A 21,128-nucleotide genomic window follows, 5' to 3' on the forward strand; every position below is an offset into this window, starting at 1 on the left:
AAGTCTAAACTGGACGGAGTCTTCATTTGCAGGAGCTCTGAGTTGAAGAGAAGCAGAGTAGCAAATAGGCAGTGGTATTTCTGGTGGGAAAAACATAGTATAGACAAAGACAAGAAGATACGGTTAAGTGTGTTCTGTGTGGAAAATAAAAATGTGTTGACTTTCCTGGAAAGTAGGAGTCCTGTGGTTGGCACAGTGGGTATGTCGAGGAATTTGGATTTACTCTGAATGTCAGGACAGGGTCATTTTGAAGAATGGAGGGGGTTGAGGAGCGTGATGAAAGTGTGTGCTGGCGTACCTCTTGTGTCGGTTCCTCAAAGGATGGAAGGCTAGCATCAATTTATGGGAGCATCACGTTTTTCCTGGCCGAGGTACCTACCCCAAAACCCAGGGTAATGTCTCTAGTTTCCCTGTTCACAAACATTCTGGCCACAGTGTGTCAAGGAAAAAAGAAAACTTTCTCAGGAAAAATATTGATCAGCATTATTATCTCTTGAGTAACAAGCAAATTATAATAACAAAAGAATCCCAAGTTATCTCATGAGGTTTCCAGGGTTCTGCAAAAACATTTACAGTCCCTGGATGAGGGGGATGAATTTTCAACTTGGACTCATCTATGGGCGACTGCCCTGTTTTTTGGACCAGGTTCTTGGTGGCGCAGTCTGTGTCCTCCTTTGGCTGGTGCAATGGTGCCGTCCGTGTGGCTTGCACACACTGCCGTCTGCTTGGGTCATAGGAATGTTCCGTTCATTGCTAGCAGGGTGGTGTGGCACTGAGAGGACGGATATGTCAGTTTCTCCATTGGAGAAGAGGCATTTAACAAATTAGAAGTAGACAGCATGACAAACGTAGTTATGGAGAATAAACATGGGTATCATTATGTGGGTACAAGAAGGGGAGTGATCACAACTGGGAGTCTTTGCTCTAGTAAAGTTCAGCTAGTCTCAGCAGTAGGGAATATTCTGTTAATCTGTCATGAAACCTCATTCTATTCTGATTATTTATTAGCCTGAGAAATAGTATCACAATCTTATGAAATAAATTTGGTGCCATTGTTACGTATTTCAAAAATATATTTGGTGCCATTGCTGACTTTTTCATACATTTTTCTTCATTCTTTCTAATTTCTTATGCTCTCCTGTTTTGTTCTGTTTTGTTTTTAAATTTACATCTATTCTTACCTCTTCAGAACAATGTATTTCCTGGTTTAGGTTTTTGTATTGCTTTGAGGTATATTGAAATATTACTGTGCAGGCATGTGTTTAAGCCATGAGATTTGTATTAATAAAATCAAGTATATGGTTTCGGTTAGTAAAATTCCACCTAATAGGATACTACCAGAAAGCTGTAAATTCATTCAGAATCAGTCTTTCAGTCATTAAAATAAGATTTTATATCACTCCTGTTTAATTTTTAGGATAATAGTATAGACATACTCATTATATCTATGAAAATAGGTAGGAGATAGGTAGACACAGTAGTAAAATGGAGTAAGTATGACATAGTGGTAAAATTTCATCATGTTGGGATTTTATTTCTGTTGGAATTTTATTTCTGCTGCATCACTTACAATCAAATGTGTCTTAAACAGTTTCTGGACGTATACATCTGTACATGAACTGGTTACATGTGAACACAGAAGAGTTCTAACATACACCTTGCCCTCAAAGAGCTTCCAATTCATTTGAAGAGGCAAACTGAGCATAAATAAGAAATGCCACCCTACATAGCCTAGGACAAAGACCATGGGAAATGTAATAGCATATAAAAAAGATCTATATGGCGCGCCCAGGCGGTACAGTTAGTTGAGTGTCCAAATCTTGGTTTCAGCTCAGGCTGTGGTCCCATGGTCTTGGGACTGAGCCTCTGCGTCGGGCTTCCTGCTCAGGGCAGAGTCTGCTTCAGATTCTCTCTTCTTATCCCTCTGCGGCTCCTGCTAGGACACTCTCTCTCTAAAATAAATAAATAAATAAAAGTCTTAAAAAAAAAATAAAAACACATATATGACATGCTGCAATCAAAACCCCTTATGGGGTAGGTGGTACTTGACATAAATGTCAAGGCCATTAGTACGTGCCTCCTGGAGGGAGGAAGACATTCTAGCAAGCAGAAGCCATAGAAACAGAAGCCGAGAGAAATATCCATGACAGTCAATCTAAACATTGTAAAGATTTCATCATCAAAATATGTGCCAATCCATTAAGCATCTTTTAGAGGTTTTTTTTTTTTTCTTTCTTACAGAGTTTTTATTTGATTCTCAAAGGTATATGACTGTCAAATATCCTACCCAATATTTGGCTTTGGCTATCATTTTCAAATTAATTCAACAAATATTTATAATATGGTATATAAATTTCAATGACCCACACTATGATAGGCATTATAATATATAGAAATGAAGAACTTGTTTCAACCTTGAATATTTTGCTGCCTTTTTGATGAGAAAATGTATATACAAATCAGATTCAAGGTAGTCACCAAACCAAGGACACTCCAACATTCCCCAAGTTTGAAACTCCCTACATATAAATCACCAGGTATGTAGAGACTTTCCAATCCTTTGCATATGCAGGAGCTATTCCTGTCCACATACGCAACCTCTCTTCATACCCACTGTAGCTCCTTCCTGCAACCAAGTTCTGCTGATGGTGCCGTGCCAGCTAGAAACCATCATTGGTCACTTGTGGATGTCACATCTGTCGTCCATTGATCCTTTTGTTTGCTTACAAGATCACTGAACACATCCTGTAGCATATAATTACCACCTCGCTCTACCTTGATTCATCTGCCTTTTGCGACTCAGAGTTCAGGTACTTTCCTCAGACAGCATCCGGTCACACATTTAATGGATCCTTTGGGGGGCCTCTCTTATTTCCCCTCTTTCTTCTAATACTTGTCAAGTCCCTGGAAGGAAAGAATACAAACTCTCTCATGTCCCTTTTCTCTTGGAACAAAGAGCCCTTGCATGCCTCCTCTACAGAAAGTGCTAGTAACCGTGTTGTACTGAGGAGAGGAAAGGTATCATGTTTAAAAATGAAAAAAAAAAAAATGTTGAATTAGTGACATTAGTTTCTAAAGCTTTTAAAAATATGCAGAAGTTTCTTTCTGAATCTCCATGAAAAAAAAAAAAAAAACTTCCTCTAAAATTTTACAAGTGCTTCCTCCAAAATGTCTACATCTTTTGTGGAGCCCTGGGTGTGGTGCATAAACAATGAATTTTGGAACACTGAAAAAACAATTAAATTAAATTAAAAAAATAAAATATCAAATTATATCTTATTTATTTATAAATGCTACAAAAGCATTTTCTACTTTTTAGCTTTCTTTGCAAATATAACCTACCTGAACAACAGAATCGACTGAACGTTCTGAATCCCAAATGAACAACCTTCATGCGCATTGTGTAGTGTCGTGCACTACATGCACATTGTATAAGGTGAGGATGCGTTATGGAACATGTCATTCAAAACGAATGAACAATACCTATTGTATGAATTGAAAGGAGAGAGAGAGACAGGGGGTGACAAAGACATGGATAGATTCATAAACTTGGGAACACTTTTTGCACAGAAGGTAAAACTTGAACTTGACTGTAAATAATAAACTGATGTGGTAGGGAGAAGTCAAAAGGGTATCTCAAGATGGGAAAAGTTGCATTTGGTTGAAATGGAGACTTTTTATGAAAGAGGCAAAGATACTGACCAACCAGAATTGGGCCAATTTGTAGGTGTTTCATGGGACGGAAGTGACTGACGTCACATTAAGGAATTTCATGGATTTTCTTCCAGAAATAAGGGAGAGCTATGGAAATTTGGAAGGGCCGTCATGGATTCGACAGAGTAGTTTTAGAAATTTGCCCCTCCTTGGTGATGGTCAAGGAATTAGAAAGCAAAAAGATGAGCTAGGAGGCCCTTTGTAGCTACGCGAGATGCCAGAGGCCTGGACTAATGTGGTGGGAATGTTGGACAACGGGAGCTCTGACTAATGCTTCCACCAGAATGCCCCGTAGTCTTGATGGAAGAAAGGAGGTGAAGGAAAACAATACCTTAGAGGTGATAGTGGGGTTTCAGACTGGCTGCCTGGGAGGATGCAAAATACACCTAATGGCAGAAACAGAGAGGTCAGAAGAGGAAAAATAGATGGAGAGGCACCTGCCTGGCTCAGTCAGTAGACCATGGGATTTTTTAAAATCTTGGGACCATGAGTTCAAGGCCTGCACTGGCATAGAGCTACGTTATAAATAAATTGGTTGGAAGAGAGGCTATGTGTCCCAGCTCTGTCAATGGAAAATTAATGTGAGCCACTTAATGTCATTTTAAATTGCCTGGCAGCCATATTCAAAACGCTAAAAATAAACAGATGAAATTGCGTCTAATAATATTTTATTTGCCCTAATATGTTCCAAATACGATCATTTTTACATTTAATCAGTATAAAAATATCAATGAGATCATGTACATTCTTTTTCTCACGCTAAGTCTTTGAAATCTGGTGTGTATTTAATACTTAGAGCACATCCCAGTTTAACTAGCTACGCTTCAAGTGCCCAGTAGTGACCGTGGCTGGTGGTTACCATATTGGACAGGGTATCATTGGCCAATTTAATAGAACCAGCAAATATTATGTAGCAAATGTTTCAATTAAGCTGGTGCTAAGATTCACTGTATTTTGGAAATTAGAATTCTGTTTATCCTTTCTCCTCCTCTATTCCTTTTGCTTATTTTAGCTACTTCAGATTCAAGATGTTCTTTTAACAGAACATCATTCTTTCCCCAAAGCACCAAGAATTTTAGAAATACCCATGATAGATTGCTTCATTGCTCTAATTCTCCACTTGACTTACAACTTTAATTAAACAAGTCAGTCTGAATCTTCTTTTTCTTCTCCCTTTTTCAGTCTTAAAACTCTTGGTTATGAAATGATTTAGCAATTTGTCCTCAAAAACCTTGGATAAATGACACTTAATACTTTGGAAATGAAACCACATTTTTCATGTTCCCCCTGTCCACATATGTGTGTATTTCTCCAGCATTTAATGTCTGACATAAACTCGCTGGATTGGGGTCTTCACTATATGCTAAAGAACGCAGTTTGAAAGGGAGCGCACTTGTATAGAAAACACGCCAAGGACATTGTGTTCCATCTTTACAATGAAATACAGATTTCCCATTAAAAGGCGAATCCATCATTTCAAAAGGTTGAATAGAATGGTGCATTAAAAAAATCCAGCTGCTGAAATTTAGGGCATTGAAAAACATCCAATAAAAAAAAATGTTCCCTGGGTTTCAAGCATTTTCATTTGATTATGTATTGGATAGCTTTTCATTCAATCTGTGATCTTGCCTCTTCGAATTCTGTCCTAAAATAGTCTGACAAGTGTTCCAAACAAGTTAGACTCAACTATGATACTTCATTAACTTAAATTATGCATTTTTTAATTTAGAATATCCGTGTGTTTGCTAATACATTATTAATTTTTGCACAAGAAATACTGGAACTTTCTTACAGTGCCTTGCTTTTTCATGCTTATTCTTAGTCTTCTCTCACTCCCATTTCTTTTTTTTTTGTGTGTGTGTGTTTTTTTGAGCTTCTTTGATGACATCGTCTGACAGGCAACCCGTTTTGTTCTCCAACCAACTTCCTCCAACTGATTTAGCTCTCTACCTCTCTCTGCCTCCCTATTCTGTTGTGCTCTACCCAACTTCTCTCTAATTAATTTAAGACTAAGAAGTGGCAAAGCCAGTGATTCTCTGCGCAATAACTCTCTATGGTCCCCACAAGCTGGCTAGGGTACACACACACACACACACACACACACGAAGAGTTCTACTCCACTCTCCAAACAAAAAGGCTTATGTCAAACATGTCTGTACAGTGCATGCATTTTTTGATGGGAAATACATAATAGTAGTTTATTAAAAGTCATGGCTAACTAAGTCTCTGTTCTTCCCTCCTTGGAGTCTAGGCCTGCTTTTTCTCAGGACCAGCACTAGAGACACAGGCTGGGACCATTCATAGGGTGTTGTTGAACAGGGACTGTGCTAAAATGCTCCTGGTAATAGATATTGACTAAGTTTCTTAAGCTGAGTGTCTGATTGTCTCTAGTAGACAATTGTTGGGCAGGTATGTGTATGATAATATTGTCCCTGAGCCAATCCCTAATAGTCAATGTTTCTAAGAATTCTTTGGCATCTGGTATGTTGCACTAAGACCAGTTTAGTCCCATTCACAGACCCCCCTCCCCAATTTCCAATTTCTTTCTAAAGAACTATTGATTTTAGAAGAGAATTTATCCTAGTTAATATCAGTCTATTTCTCATGGATTTTTTTTTTTTCCTCAAAGAGCTCAACAGTGGAATCACTTTCTTCTGGACGCACATTTTATTGTATAAGACCAGTGCTCTAACCCCTGAGCTATGGAGCCCACATTTTATTCTAGACCCAAAGGAAGGAAGTACTTTGCTGTGCTTTCTCCTGGTTTATAGGGGGTGTTTCAAACTGGGGTCCTGTGTTTCAGGCTCTTGCCAGCACTGGCTATCAAAACTGCTTAGGCTGCAAATAAACTATGAAATGAAATCCATCTGGTGTTTCTCATTGAATTAGGACCAGAACATTTTTGTTAAATATTAACAGATGGCTAAATTCTTAATATCAAGCTAACATTTTAAAACATCTAAGGGGACCCACATGAGGAAGAAAGGAGAGAGGACCATGTGTTCTCTCTATCACTAAGCCCTTCTTCCTTCCTCTACACTTTTCCTCCCCTCATCCTTCCGACCCATGTGTTGAGAATCACGGAGTGTCTTTTCTCAGATAGCTTGTACTCCTTGGTAGCTGTTATCAAAAGAGTGCATGATGGTATCAAAATATTGTAATCTAATGTTGGCCAACTCAGGTGATGTGTTGCCATTGGCAGGCCTCAAGATCTTTTATTAAAGCCAATTTCTCTCCCTCTCTTTCTCTCTCAACAGGAAAAAGAAAAGAAGTATATGCTCCCTTTGGACAACCTGAAAGTTCGAGATGTGGAAAAGAGCTTTATGTCTAGCAAGCACATCTTTGCACTTTTTAATACAGAACAAAGGTAAGAAAAGGAACCAGCTTCTGTCTTCAGATACTTTTTCACTTGAATTTCTGTGTGATCTAGAGATCATACTTACAAGAGTTCCTTTGGTCCCACCTTGAAATTTGTTAACCCAATGGTTTTCCTTTCATTTAGCTTGTGTGTTTAGCTTTCACCATAGGCTATGGTTTCAAAAGATGAAAACGTAGACTCAGAAGGATCTTCGAGTATTAACTATTCCCTGTTCTTCCAGCAGGCACCCAAATCATGCTGCTTTCATTCTTAAAGTACATTTTATTATTTTAAAGTCTTCCTTGTCCTGAATTTATTGTGTACATACTTACAAATTACTGCTATAATTTTTAATAGTATCTGTCCAGCATGGGTGGATATGACCCAAGACCTTCTTATATATATTAGGATGACACTTTTGCATTGGCAAATAGAATTATTCACTTAATGTGAATACAAACATGGGGTACTTCACAGTTTTCCAAGGCTTTATGCTCATTTTTTTAATCTGTTTCCCATGAGATCGAAAGATAGAGCAGCCTGGTGACCATTTTGTAAATGAGAACTGTAGCTCAGAGAGGTTAACCAACAGGAAGATCAGATCCTGGAGTTAGGACACAGGAAGCTTTGAACTGAGCCAGGACCTCTGGGTCTAAGTCCACTTTTCTTTCCACTTGTGTTTCTTACCTGGTTTTGTTGCTGGTGTGTGTTTGTTTTCCTGCCCCTCCACTACAACATCAAACTCAATTTGGGGCCGGTCCCGGCGTGCCGTGGTTACTTACTGAAGTCAAGTGGTGAAAGTACATAAACCAATGGAGAGGTGACAGGATGGCATGGAGACGGAGACGCGTCAGAGGGTTACCACGAGGCGAGGATAACAAGATCTTTTCCAAATGGAAATGTTCTAGGAAGAAGCTAATTAATTTCTGTGAGTCAGTGATTAAGAGACTGAGTCATTAGGTGGCAGAGGCTAATTTTAACCCATCTCTTCAGGCCTTTTGTCTTTATTTAGAAATGAATGAAGTTCCTTGATTAGGTTCAATGACCGGCCCAGGGTCAATCACACAGTAAATTAAAATAGCAAAAGAAGCTTTCTTCCTACATTCCCAGTCAGCTACTCAGAGTGACTCATTATACAGAAATACTCAGAAAAACCACAAGAGCCAATCATTTAAAGAATCAAGGGGAAAGAAAATTAAATATAATTCCCCTACCGAACACTGAGATGGGAGTTTTTAAAGACTTAGTATTGTTCGAATATAGTTTATGAAAGAAACACTGTGACAATAAAGAGTAGAAAGGTTTCCTGGAGAGAGCAGTGGTGTGTCCTCGTAGTAGGGCCAGACTAAGCACTGTTTGCGCACTTTCCGCAAAGCAGTGGGTAATTGGGAGGTCCCAAAGGAGTCTTCACAGATGTGCTCGGCCTTTCTGCCTGGATGCAGAGCTGGAAGTGTGAATACTGCAGAAGATGCTGATTTGAGTTCTTGGTCAACCTGGAAAGTTCAGGTTATAAAAGAGCTTGGTCCAAAATTTTAAAAACTCAGACAGTGGTAGAGTATCTTTTTGGATGAAATACAACTGTGGGTGTTTTAGAGAGCAAAGACACCAGAATTAGATAACTCTGGAGCTCTAAGTTCTAGGTAGGTATTCTGGAAACCTAGAGTTCTCGGAAGGTAGTGAACTCTGCAGCCACTTCGCAGAGACCTTTGTGAGTACAAGATGTCCCATCTATAGTCCTATTTGCCATTGTCTTTCCTTGGAAATCTGGATTATTTTCCATTATTTTCATACTGGTTAGGATCTCCAGTACAATGTTGACTATGATTGGGCATTCTTGTTTTGTTTTTTGATTTTAAGGGGAATTATTTCATAATTTTATAATTAAGTACTTTCTGATAGGTAACCGGTATTAGGTAAAGAAGACCCCTTGTGTTCCTTGTTGCTAAGGTTTCTGTTTCTTTCTTAATCATGAGTGAGTGTTGAATTTTATCAAGAGCTTTTTCTATTCCTACAGAAATTGTATAATTTTCTTCTTTAATCGGTTCATGTAGTGAAATAGATTAATAGACCTTCAGATGTTAAACCATCCTGATCTCCTGGGATTAAACTATGTCATGATGCAGTATTATTTATTATGCATTCCTGGCTCATTTACTAAGAATTTCCTCAGTCTTTTGCATCTGTGGTTATAAGTGAGATTGGACCATAAGTGCTTTTTTTTTTTTATGCTGACCCTGCCTGGTTTTCATATATTTCTGAGCTTTTTAATTAAAGTGGGAATAAGTCCTTATTATTCTTTGGAATACTTTGTATAAGATAGGGATTAACTGTTAATTGATTATTTGGTAGAAGTCACCCATAAAATCAGCTGGCCCTAGTGAGCAATTTGGGGAATAAACTTTTAGCTAGTGATTTAATGTATCTAATAATTATAGGTCTCTTAGGTTTTCTATTTTTATCATGGGTCATTTTGGGTAAATTGTATTTTTCTAGGAAATTGTCCACTCTATTCATTTTTAAGTATATTTGTATCAAGTATTTCTCAATGTCCTGTTTTTCAAATTCCTGCTATATCTGAAATTTGACTCCTTTTTATTTCTAATATTAAACCCTATGTTTTTTAACGTAATTTTTCTTGCCAGACTTTGGACTTTTTTGATCCTTTTTTCGTATATATTTTTTTCTATTGCACTAATCTCTGATCTTTTCTTCAATATTTTCCTCCTTGTATTTTTTTGTATTTTGTTGGTCTTTCCCCCTAACTTCTTAATTTAGATGTGTAGCTCATCAGTTTTTGTCCTTTCTTTTTCTTATATACACATATACATTTATAGATTTCCCTCTAGGTAGTCTTGAAATATAATATTTCTTATCATTAAGTTCTGTTTTCTTCATCTTCTGTTTTTATGATCTTCATTATGATTTCTCCTGTGAGTCATTTAGAAGCATGTTTTGCATTTTTTAGTGCATAGACTTTTCTTGGTTTGTTGTTGATGATTTCTAACTTAATTGTATTGTGGTCAAAGAACACAGTCTGGACAAGGTGAATTTTCATAAATATTCATGTGTGCTTGAGAAGAATGAGTTGACTTGGAAGTGGGGTTCCCTGAGAGTCCATTGGATTGTCCGTATTCCATATACTACTCAGTTTCTATAATACTATCTTTTTTCATATTAATTAATTCGAACAGTGAGTTTATATTAGGCAGCCATATGTACGAGGCACGGGTCTATGCACTTAAAATACTTTTGTGAATAAAATAGATAAAAAAGATGGTACATTTTAGATTATGTTCCATAGAGGGGTTTTGGCAGGAAGATAAAAGCCATAAAGAATCTCACTTTATCAGGGGGTATTAAAAACCTCACTTTTTGATTCTGGGCTTGATTATTGATATTTGCTTTATGTATTTTGAGGTCAATCTATGTTAGTAGATTTTTTTTCAAGTTTAGAATTGTTGTATCTTCCTGGAGATAGATATATTTATAATTCTGTGGCAACCTTCTTTATTCCTAAGTGTTCTTTGCCTTAAAACTTATTTTGTCGGCCCTTAATAGGGCTATACTACCTTTCTTTTAGTTAATATTCCCTTGGCTCTTTTACCTTTTTTGCTATCAACCATTTAAAAAAAAAAAAAAAGACTATTTGAGAGAGAGAGAATGGGCAGGAGGTGCCGAGGGAGAGAGGGGATCTTAAGCAGACTCCCTGCTGCATGTGGAGACTGACATGGGATTGGATTTTACGACCCCGAGATCACAACCTGAGCCAAAACCAGGAGTTCTGTGCTCAACCAGCTGAACCACTGAGGTGCCCCCCAACCGTTTTGTATTTTTATTAAGTGTTTCTCTTCTACCACATGCATCTGGATTTATTTGTTTTTAATCCCATGTGAGTCCTTTTTCTTTTAGCTAGTGAGTTTAGTCCATTTCTATCTTCAGAACTGATTTATTGAGTTTATTTGAACACCTGTTTTAGTCTTTCTCTTATCCTGCCTTTTCTATACTTGTTTTCTGCCCTCCCCACTTCTTTCCGGACTTTTAAAAATTCCAATTAATTTTTTTTCTTGTTACATACTTTGGTAGTTACATACTTTATTCTTTTAGAAGTTATAGACCTCATTTTTATTCTTTTTAGCTACTCATTTTTGACTTAAAGTTTGAAGTTAGTGTCTCTCCTCTTTTCCCATAATGACCTTGAAACACGTTAACTCCCTGACTCTCCTGATTTCCATACTGTGGTGACCAGTATTCGAGTTCCATTTTACCTTCTCACCATCGTTCTCAAATTGGCTCACAGAGACAATGTTTGCTTAGATTGATGAGCGTGATTGTCATTTCTTTGTTCATTCTGTTTGATTTTGGTTCAGTTTCCTCCACACTAAAGTACACCTTTTAGAAATCCTCTTGGGGGCGCTACTTGGTTATAACTCCCAGTCTGGTGTTTGTTTTCCTGAAAATGTTTTTATTTTGCTCTCATTTTTGAATAATACTTCAGCTGGATCTTAAATTATTATATGGATGGTTCTTTTATCTCATAACTTTGAAGTCATTATTCTCCTGTATTCTGGCTTCAGCTTTTAAGAAATCCTCTAATTGTTGCTTTTTTTTTACAAGTTGATCTATACTTTCTCACTGGGTGATTTCAATATCTCTTTTGCCTTTAATATACTGAAGTTTCAGTATGATGTGCTCATGTGTGTTTTGCTTTATATCTCCTGCTTGGGATTCGTTGTGTTTCCTAAACTTGAGGACATATAATTTTCATAAAGTATGAAACACTGTGTATTATTTCTTTGAATTTCTTCTCTGTTCTTTTCTGCTTTTCCCAGGGTACCTATTAGACACATATTCAAGCACTTTATCCTGTTTTTTCTGTGTTTAACATATATGTCTCTTTGTACCTCATTTTGGGTCCTTCTTTGGTGCTGTCTTCCAGTTTGCTGGTACCCTCCTCATCTGTGACCAGGACAAGACAAACCTACCTGTTTTCTTTCTTTGCTAGTGGACAGATTTTTTGTTTTCCCTCAGTCCATGCTTTTTCTGAGGATGTGGCCATTGAAGAGTTGACTATCACATAAATCCCAAGATCTTGTTTCCTATTCTTTTGGGCTGCTACAGTCCAAGCAGTTAGTTACTGAAACTGACACCATCCAGTGTCAAAACAAACATTCTTTGTTTGTTTACTCTTAAAGATCTGTTGCATTTCAGAAAGAGGTTAGGCATTTAAAATAATGTTTTCCAGTAATCCTAGACTTATTGTAAGAAAGAGTTTTTAAATTTTTTATTCTGACCTTTTAGTTAAAATGATGTGGCCTTTCATTAGCGTTACATTGTTGAAACACAAAACTATGTTCCTGACTTCCTCCAGAAGTGAAGATTATGATAAAAAAGTGTACTGAAGGATAAGCTGGGGGTTCTCTGTGTTTACAAACATGAATGCTTGGAGCGTCTGGCTGGCCCAGTCAGTAGAGCATGGGACTCTTGGTCACAGGATTGTGAGTTTGAACCCCATATTGGGTGTAGAGATTACTTTAAAAATAATAAAATCTTTTAAAAAACAAACCTAATGGTTTACAAACCTATTTGAGAAAAACAGCTGTCATTTTCCTGTTCTCCTGTTTATTCTCTCAGTAAAAAATATTTATTCTGTTATATACTTCAAAGTATTTATTAGTCATTCTGCATTATTGGCTGTGCACGTCAGTGTTGGTACTCCAAAGGAAATACAAGACGGATTTATTTTGCATGACACTTGTAATCACCAGTGAGTGCCATACAGGATTCATTTTCCACTCATCTTAAGACAGAAGGTTTAGGAAGCCATGAAGAGGTTTTAAAAAAAGGAGAAAGGGTCGTCTACTTGAAAGACTATTACACATGAAACAAGTGGGTTCTAGTGTGTAAGGTAACATTTAACCAGATCTACGGGACTGTATTCCATTCTAGTACTTACGTCCCACAAGCAGTCATATTAGCAGCATGGCAAGTGATTCCTATTGGAATCACTTGTTGTGAATTGATGGAGGGGAGATTGAAAGGAATGTCCCAAAGAGGAAATAGTATTAGTCAAAGCAAATGGGTGGGAAACGTCGCTTGATCTGTTGCCAGCCTGTTCTGGGTGAGAAGAAGCTAATTTCAAAGGCAAGTGAGCCCTAGTTAAAAGAAATAATAATGAAAACTTTATTTTCTTCCTGAGGTTTATTGAACTGGACCTACCATTACAAGTTTATATCTTTTCTTATTCTGTGTATAGCAAAAACCCTGCCTCCCTCAAAAGCCCATATGCTTAGCATAATTCTATATCAGCTATACTTAAATGATATTCTTTTCACCACTTATGTTGATTCTAAGCCTATGTTCCTAGTTTTCTCTTTCTTCTGAGATAAGAGTTCTTCTTTTACTGTTAGTAATTTACCCATTTCAGAAGAGATGTAGAAGAGGTTTTAGAAGAGGGTTTATAAACACGTCCCTTGATTTGTGTGCCCTGTTTTCCACTGTAGGGTTTTGGATCAAAATATGTAGTCGTTCAGCCAGAACCATGGGAGACGCATTGGGTTGGGGCTAAGAGTTCCTGTGTGAACCCTGGGGTTGTCACCAGTGTAACTGTAAAATGTCATGGCTTTCTAGGGTTCTTTGAGACCTTAGAGATAATCTGGTCTGGTCCTCCTGACCTCACAGGTTAAAGGGTTGACACCTCTAACAGCTAAATGCAGTCCCTGTGTCACAAAAGCAGAGACAAAACTGGAACCCAGGCCAGATGTCTCTGACCCAGGGCTCTTTCTGATGACACAGTTTTCATGTTGACTCGGGGACAGGAACTCCATTTAATGTTTTGATTGGGCGTTGTTCCCCAAAGAGCAGCCAGGAAGAGATTTTTAACTTCTCGGGGAGGTATTTCAGTTTGTTCTTGGGTCTTACCAGTTTTCCGTGGAAAGCTTTCAGTCTCCTTGCAAATCCCAACATAGAAATGAGCAGGACCCTTGCTGCGGTTCTTCCCAGACGTCGCTAGGCATCGGCGCTGGCATTGCAGCACTAGGCCTACGAGCTCATGCCTTTGCTATTTCAACTTTCCACTATAAAGTTTAAGGGTTACCCTGTAATCCCCAATCATCAGGCGTGTGAGAACTGATACATTTAACATCCTTCTTTAAAAAGCCTTCAGTGTCCTGGTGAATTAATATGATCTTTATGAGTCTGGTGACCAGATTCCAGAGCCATTCTAAACAGTGTTTTAGGGCTAAGGTTTTTATAAATGGAAGGAATTGTTACTAGTGGCAGTGACTTCAGCGCTCGAGGAGCGAGAATTTCACACCTAGACTGATTTAGCCTCCAAAAACTGCGGGTACGAGGGTGCATTGCCCAGCTCTGCCCCGGGGCCTTCCAAGAGCATGTCCTGGACACCTGGGCAGGCTGATGCATGGCGATACTGCGTTCTCACCTTCATGGCATCACCAAATCCGTTTCAAAATCTAAATTAAAAAGATCCCTAAACTTCTTCGTGGCAGGACCTGAACTACGACTGGATTGTTCCTCCAGGTTTTTGTTCCATTTGACTTTGTTAGGAATGCCATGTTTTCTCTGGTAGAAGCGTGTCTGGATCACGGCTTCACTCTGCTGCTCTCTGCTCTCCCCAGGCAGGCCTTCACTTTGAAGGTCACGCTAAGGCCCATTTGGTCCAAGGTATGTCAGTTCTGGGAACCAGCAGGGATCTGTGTCTGGCCCAGGGCTTGAAGGGCAGCCACGCGGTATTTTTCGGAGTGCCCCTTGGGGTTGTCTAGCTCTGTTTTCTCTTGAAATAAGGCATTTTCCCCTCGATGCTGCTTTATGGCTTCAGTTCAGGACACAGTTACCAACCTTGCCAAGTGCTTCGATCGCCTCTTCCCCTCCCCCTGCCCCTGCTCCTACAGAAAGGGACCGGAGGACGTCTCTCTACTCCACTTAGCCCCGGCACATTGCTGACACTCAATAAATGTCAAATAATGCCACGCTGTAGCTCGTGCATGCACTCTAGGCCGTCTGAAAAGAATGGCTCTTTATTCTCATTGTTGAGTGGTATAGTTTTCCACTTGTTAGCTGGAAAGGAACTGGAGTCAGGTTTTCCATTTATATACCTTTATGGCTTTGTTTCTATATTAAGACACATGTGGAGTTTAAGTTGTTTGAAAAAGTGCGTAATTAAACAAATATGCTGGGCAAAAGGTAGTGTGCAATGCCATGTGCAGAAGGTCATGTCTCACTTGGGCGTGGTGTGATGTCAGATGTGTATTAAAAGGGAAGCAGTTATTCTTCCATAAATAGGATGGCGGAGGCTCATATTTATTGGAAACTCGGTAGAGTAAAAACATGTAGTGGTTTGTAATCAGAGCTGAGATGTTGTGTAAGGCATCAAGGCAATGAAGTTTGTGTTTGGGACATAAACATACCTAGAGAAGCTGCTTTATTTCATTTTACCCCAGAGTTGTCAAAAGAAGGTTTCAGACCTTTCTTCTTGCCTCATAGAATACTAAGTGAGGATTGTTTCTGTTCTGAATTCTGATTTGAGAAAATTTTTGTCAGATGAAGATTCAGTTAATTAGTAACCAGGCTTCGGTCCAAGCTGAGTGATGAGATGTGTGTTACCCTCCGCTTCCGCATGGAGTGTGGACGGGCCGTCTTTGCGTGTAAGGGTGTTTGTAACACTCTCTAACTACAAGTACCTGGTAGATTTTTTTTAAAAATCAATTTGACAGTAAAAAGTTTGTCACTTTCCACTATTTTATCCAGTTTCTTGTATGCTCTCTGTGACTTCAGGTACGACATAAATGTTGGGTTTTCCCCACCCTCTGTTCTTAGTACCAGAGAAATGCCACCAGATATGAGACTAACTAAAGTCTGATACATTGTCTTGGGGAGCACATAAGCCACTGGAATTCATCAAGTGCCCATGGTTTTGCTGTGAGTCGGACACGTGATGGGTTTAGGTAATGGGATGTGTGAAGTCAACATTTTAATACTTTGTACTACTTCCTAGTTTTAACACAGTGACAAATTAATGTAAATATAATCATGTGACCAACATCTGTCTCCACTGCTGGACTACTTCCTTCTTTGTTGTTGTTGTTGTTTAAGATTTTATTTATTTATTTGACAGAGAGAGCGAGATCACAAGTGGGCAGAGAGGCAGGCAGAGAAAGAGAGGGAAGCAGGTTCCCTGCTGAGCAGAGAGCCCAATGCGGGGCTGGATCCCAGGACCCTGGGATCATGACCTGGGCATAAGGCAGAGACTTAACCCACTGAGTCACCCAGGCGCCCTGGATTACTGTCTGTGAGGGAGAGGTGGTGTTTGTTGAGTTCGTTGCCTTATCCCCAGGGTCGAACGGGCTGCCTGGTAACTGTGGGAGCTCACTAGCATGAGGGAGTGAATAAATGTGCGAATTTTAAACTTTTCTTCCCTCTTATACAGAGAATATAAATAACACCAATGGCCAATGACAAGCATTCCGTGGGTAAGCTCTAGAAACCTATGGCCTCAGATCTGGGTGGGCCGAAAATGGAAATATAAATCAAGGCACTTGGAGGACATGAACACAAAAAGAAATCTTTCATTTAAAAAGTAAGAACCTGAGAATTTTCAGCTCTGTACAAACTATACAAACAAACTTATAAATAAGTTTTTTTTTGAATTTAGTCCATGTCATTGTCCTGTGAGAAAAAAAAAATAGATGTTTTACTGTAAATTGTCTCTGTTCTCATGTTCTTTATTATTGAAAAGTGTTTTGTAGGTATCTCCATTCAGCTTTCTAAATCTTCACTTCGTTACCTCAACCAAAATATTAACAGATTTCAGGTTTTCTGTTTATATATAGAACTTTTGAAAGTAAGGGAGGTCGAGAGCCAGAAAACAGGATTTTATTTTCTGTTGGTTTTGGTCCTTCTTGGTCCTGCCAGAACGATTGGGCTCACGTGGGTCAGACAGAGATTTGAGGACTTTTGCAGTTACTGTTGCAAAGTTTATAATATTGACAGTAATGTTTATTTCCCACTCTAAATCTAAAAAGATAAACTCTGTGCTTTCCTTGTTGAGGAGCTACAGATACATGTTTAGCAAGTTAATCTTTAGCAAGTCAATACAAATCTGGTAGGGTTTTTTGTTTTTCTTTTCTTTTCTTTTCTTTTTTTTAAGATTTAATTCATTCATTTGACACAGAGAGAGAGAGAGAGAGAGAGATCACAAGTAGGCAGAGAGGCAGGCAGAGAGAGAGGGAGAAGTCAGCTCCCTCCTGAGCAGAGAGCCCTCCATCCCAGGACTCTGAGGTCATGACCTGAGCCGAAGGCAGAGGCTTAACCTACTGAGCCACCCAGATGCCCCAAGCAGTTTTTGTTTTGTTTTGTTTTTTGGGTTTTTTGTTTGTTTGTTTGATGTTTGTCTGCTCTTTTCCTTCATTCCAGTCTCTCACTGCAAAGCTATTTGTTGTCATGTGGTTCTGGTCCTGCGTATTACAATTGTTTCCCAGCTTTCGCTGCTGTCTTTCCCCTTGTTGAGTGTCTGTCTGGTTGTGAAATAGCATCTTTAGGAAACCCTAGGTGCACCAGAAAGGAGGGGTGACGATGTTTTCGAAGGGAGCGTCTGGGGAGAGATGGATTAGAGAGCTAAAATTGTCTGCCCATTTGATTTGATTCACCAGCTACACCGAGACAAAAACCAAATATGATTTGGTAATACTTTTGTGAACTAAGTCTGTGACAATTGATTTCACAGCTAAGATCAATTCTCATGAAAGCCAACATAATTGCTTGGGTATGAAATGTCTGTGGCTTGAAGCAATCAATTTAAATTCTTCTCTTATTGGTTTTCAAATTAAACTCTGAAATAGGAGTGTGATGCCCTACTTGGATGACTGTTTCTGCCTTTTCTGAGGAAGAAGAATAGCAAGTTGGTGCTTTTTAGCTTTTTCAAATGTCACTAAAAGGCTTTGGAGAAATTCTTCATGCTTAAAACACCTGTGTGTAATCCATATCCACTTTTCTAGGGGAATTAGACGTCTCGTGCTCCTTTTGAGTGTTTCAAACAAAGGGACTGATAGGATAGAATCAGCAACTTCACTTCAGTTCCTTTCTTCCCAAGGATTTCAAGCGGGCTTGTACTTTAAGCCGTTAGTAGCGCCAGCAGGGATTTTGGTCGGTGCTGGAGGCATTCATGTTCTGGAGGTTTGTGTCCAAGGGCAGTCTTGATGAATGAGCCCAAGACGGCTGTGTAAAGTTCAAGAACAAAAAGAAATTTTGTCTTTCACAGCGAGTTTACTTTTCTTCTAGGATTTCAGAACAAATACATCGCCCGCTCCCCACCTACTTCCTGGAAGGACTGTTTGCTGAGGGGCGATCCCTCCCCCCCACCCCTGCAGACAGACACTGCTTTGGCTTGGAACAGCCCCCTTTGGGGGGACCATAAAAGGGCCCCAGCTGTGTTCATTAGCAATAGGGAAAAATCACTAGTTGCAAATATGCTACAGAAAAATGCACGCTCTGTTCTACAGTGCATGCAGGCTTTAAGTGAGACGCTGTAGTGGTTAAGTTGCAAGGCAAAGTCTGGCAGGTCGTCTCGAAGAGATTAGTACAGATGATGCAATATTTTTAATCATGCGCTTGTTTATAAATAGGACCTTACGACTAGTTATTGTTTAAAAATTAGCTTTTCTTTTTGAAAACTAGTCATTCTAAACTGTATTCAAGATACTGACTGGCTTGTCTCAGGCTTTTAAAGAATGGGTTTATGTTTTGGTTATTTATGGTAAGGATAAAATTAAAGTGAGCTGTGTGCGAGGGCTTCAAAGCGGTGGTGATTTTGTGACGGTGCAGCCCCCCGCCCCCTGCCCCCACCCCCACAAGCCAGCAGGGAGACTGGTCAGGTATTTCAGTCAGCAACCTGCTGGGAAGAGCTCTTAAGAAATGAATTAAGCCTGGGTGTGAAAATTTCCTAGCAGGGTCTAGCCTGAAGGGAATTTCTAAACAACTAAATTTCAGTTGGCAGTCCTAGAGGCCTCCCAAGAACAAAAATAAAGAAAATTAAGGGCACATTTTACTGACTATTGGAGCAATCAGGTTTTTGGAGATGACTTAGAGAATATTGTAATAACAATCTTCATGTTAGCCAAAAACAAACAAACAAACACACACACAAAAAAACCCCAAAACAAACAAAAAAACCCCAAAACAAACAAACAAAGAAAAAAAACCCTACGTGAAATAAGAGAATAAATGGAAAAAGTCCTAAGAGGGTTACTACTCAAATCTGTAGCTGTTTAAAACCAGTTACACTGACCAGTGTATCTGTGGCATTCTCTGGTAGACACAGTGTTTCCATTAACGCCAGTGGGATGTGTACTATCCTGATTTTTTTTTTTTAAAGATTTTATTTATTTATTTGACAGAGAGAAATCACAAGTAGATGGAGAGGCAGGCAGAGAGAGAGAGAGAGAGGGAAGCAGGCTTCCTGCTGAGCAGAGAGCCCGATGCGGGACTCGATCCCAGGACCCTGAGATCATGACCTGAGCCAAAGGCAGCGGCTTAACCCACTGAGCCACCCAGGCGCCCTGTACTATCCTGATTTATTGCTAAGTCTGTAACACCTTGCTGAGGACTTCCTGAGTTTGGTGAGGAAAAAGTCTTTAAATCTAAGTAACACACAGATATGTAAATTTTTATGAAGATCACCGAATACCGAATTCCCTCAAATCATGCAGTCAAGAATATTAATTATAAGCCTGGCTTTTTACATGATCAGTTCACACATCAGCAATCTTTGGGGCACCCAACATCGCATGTGTGAGCCATTTTTATTTTTCCTCAGTTGATTTGCTGTGCAACCCACTTCCCCATTAAAGAATGTCCTTAGTGGCTATACTTACTGAGAAATATTATGAAGGTTTTAATAATCTACCTTGTATATACATTGTAAATTATATAATTCTGCTTCTACCTGCTGCATTCAGAAGGAAACTATTTACTGCCATCTGTAATTAATTAATTAACACATGCAGCATTAATAAAGGGAACTGACACGGCACAAGTTTTGGTAAAAAATGTTAGTCACACGCAGCAGTTAACACTGAGCAGATGCATGGTTTCATAAAGAAAATATTTGCAGAGACTAACTGGAGCGAGTTTTTTTCCTTTTTTTTTTTTTTTCTTCTTTTTCTAATTTAGAAACTGCCTATGTTTATTTCTTAGAAACTGGGGAAAATACAGCTCATATAAAGGAACAGTTTAAAAAAAATGCAGTTGCCAAGTGTAGTTTGTTCAAACGCAATCTCTGCCTTTGCTGTCAGTGTGTTTCTGAATCCATACCTCACTCCATACCTAGAGATCCTTTACAGGCCAAAGCATGAGGGTCATCTACTAGATATTAGCCTGCACTTGTTTTAATATCATAGATCAATTTGGCCTCAGAAAGTAGATAAAGTCTTACTGCTTGGGTTACTCTATCAGAACAGTAAGGTGGTTAAGATGTCCATGTTTTGATGTTTATACTATGCATTTTAAAATAAACTGACTGCATAAGATCTATACTAATGTCTCTCAAATTTGGGGGTTTGAGGACCCCTTTCTACTCTTAAAAATTGTTGAAGACTTTAAAGAGCTTTTGTTTGTCTGGATTGTGTGGATTGTATCAGAAATTTTGTGAGCAAGTTGGCTTCACGTTTTTGCTTACAATGGGCCATAGTGAGAGATACTTATACCACGGAAATTGGCAAATTCTACAAACCATGGCCTTCCCCCACCCCCCCCCCCATAGCTAGTTGTTAAACATTTATTAGCATACTGCCAATTATATCCATTGGTCAAAATTTAAAGTGAGAAAATTTAAAAATATTCATTTATTAAATCCCTTAAAATAATAGTAGTAAATCTATTTCATGCTAACATAAATAGTATGTTTTTATGGGAAAGTATATTTTAAAATATCAGTGAGAAGAGTGGCTTTTTTTCTTTACAACTTTGCAAAACTCTTTAATGTGTAGTTTAATGGAAGACAGCTGGATTCTCGTATCTGCTTCTGCTTTTAATCTGTTGCAATATG

At 38.8% G+C, this 21,128-nt stretch overlaps 1 protein-coding gene across 5 annotated transcripts in view; it reads left to right on the forward strand.

Moving 5' to 3' along the window:
• Positions 1-21,128, forward strand: part of DNM3 (dynamin 3) — a 536,286-nt gene that overhangs the window by 379,805 nt on the left and 135,353 nt on the right. For all 5 annotated transcript variants that reach the window (XM_082702687.1, XM_082702691.1, XM_082702685.1 and 2 more), the window contains one exon: positions 6,972-7,081. In XM_082702687.1, coding sequence (XP_082558813.1) covers positions 6,972-7,081 — 110 coding nt within the window. The remainder of the gene's footprint in view (positions 1-6,971; positions 7,082-21,128) is intronic.

Source organism: Mustela nivalis (genome assembly GCF_964662115.1).
Source record: "Mustela nivalis genome assembly, chromosome: 16".
Taxonomy (NCBI): domain Eukaryota; kingdom Metazoa; phylum Chordata; class Mammalia; order Carnivora; family Mustelidae; genus Mustela; species Mustela nivalis.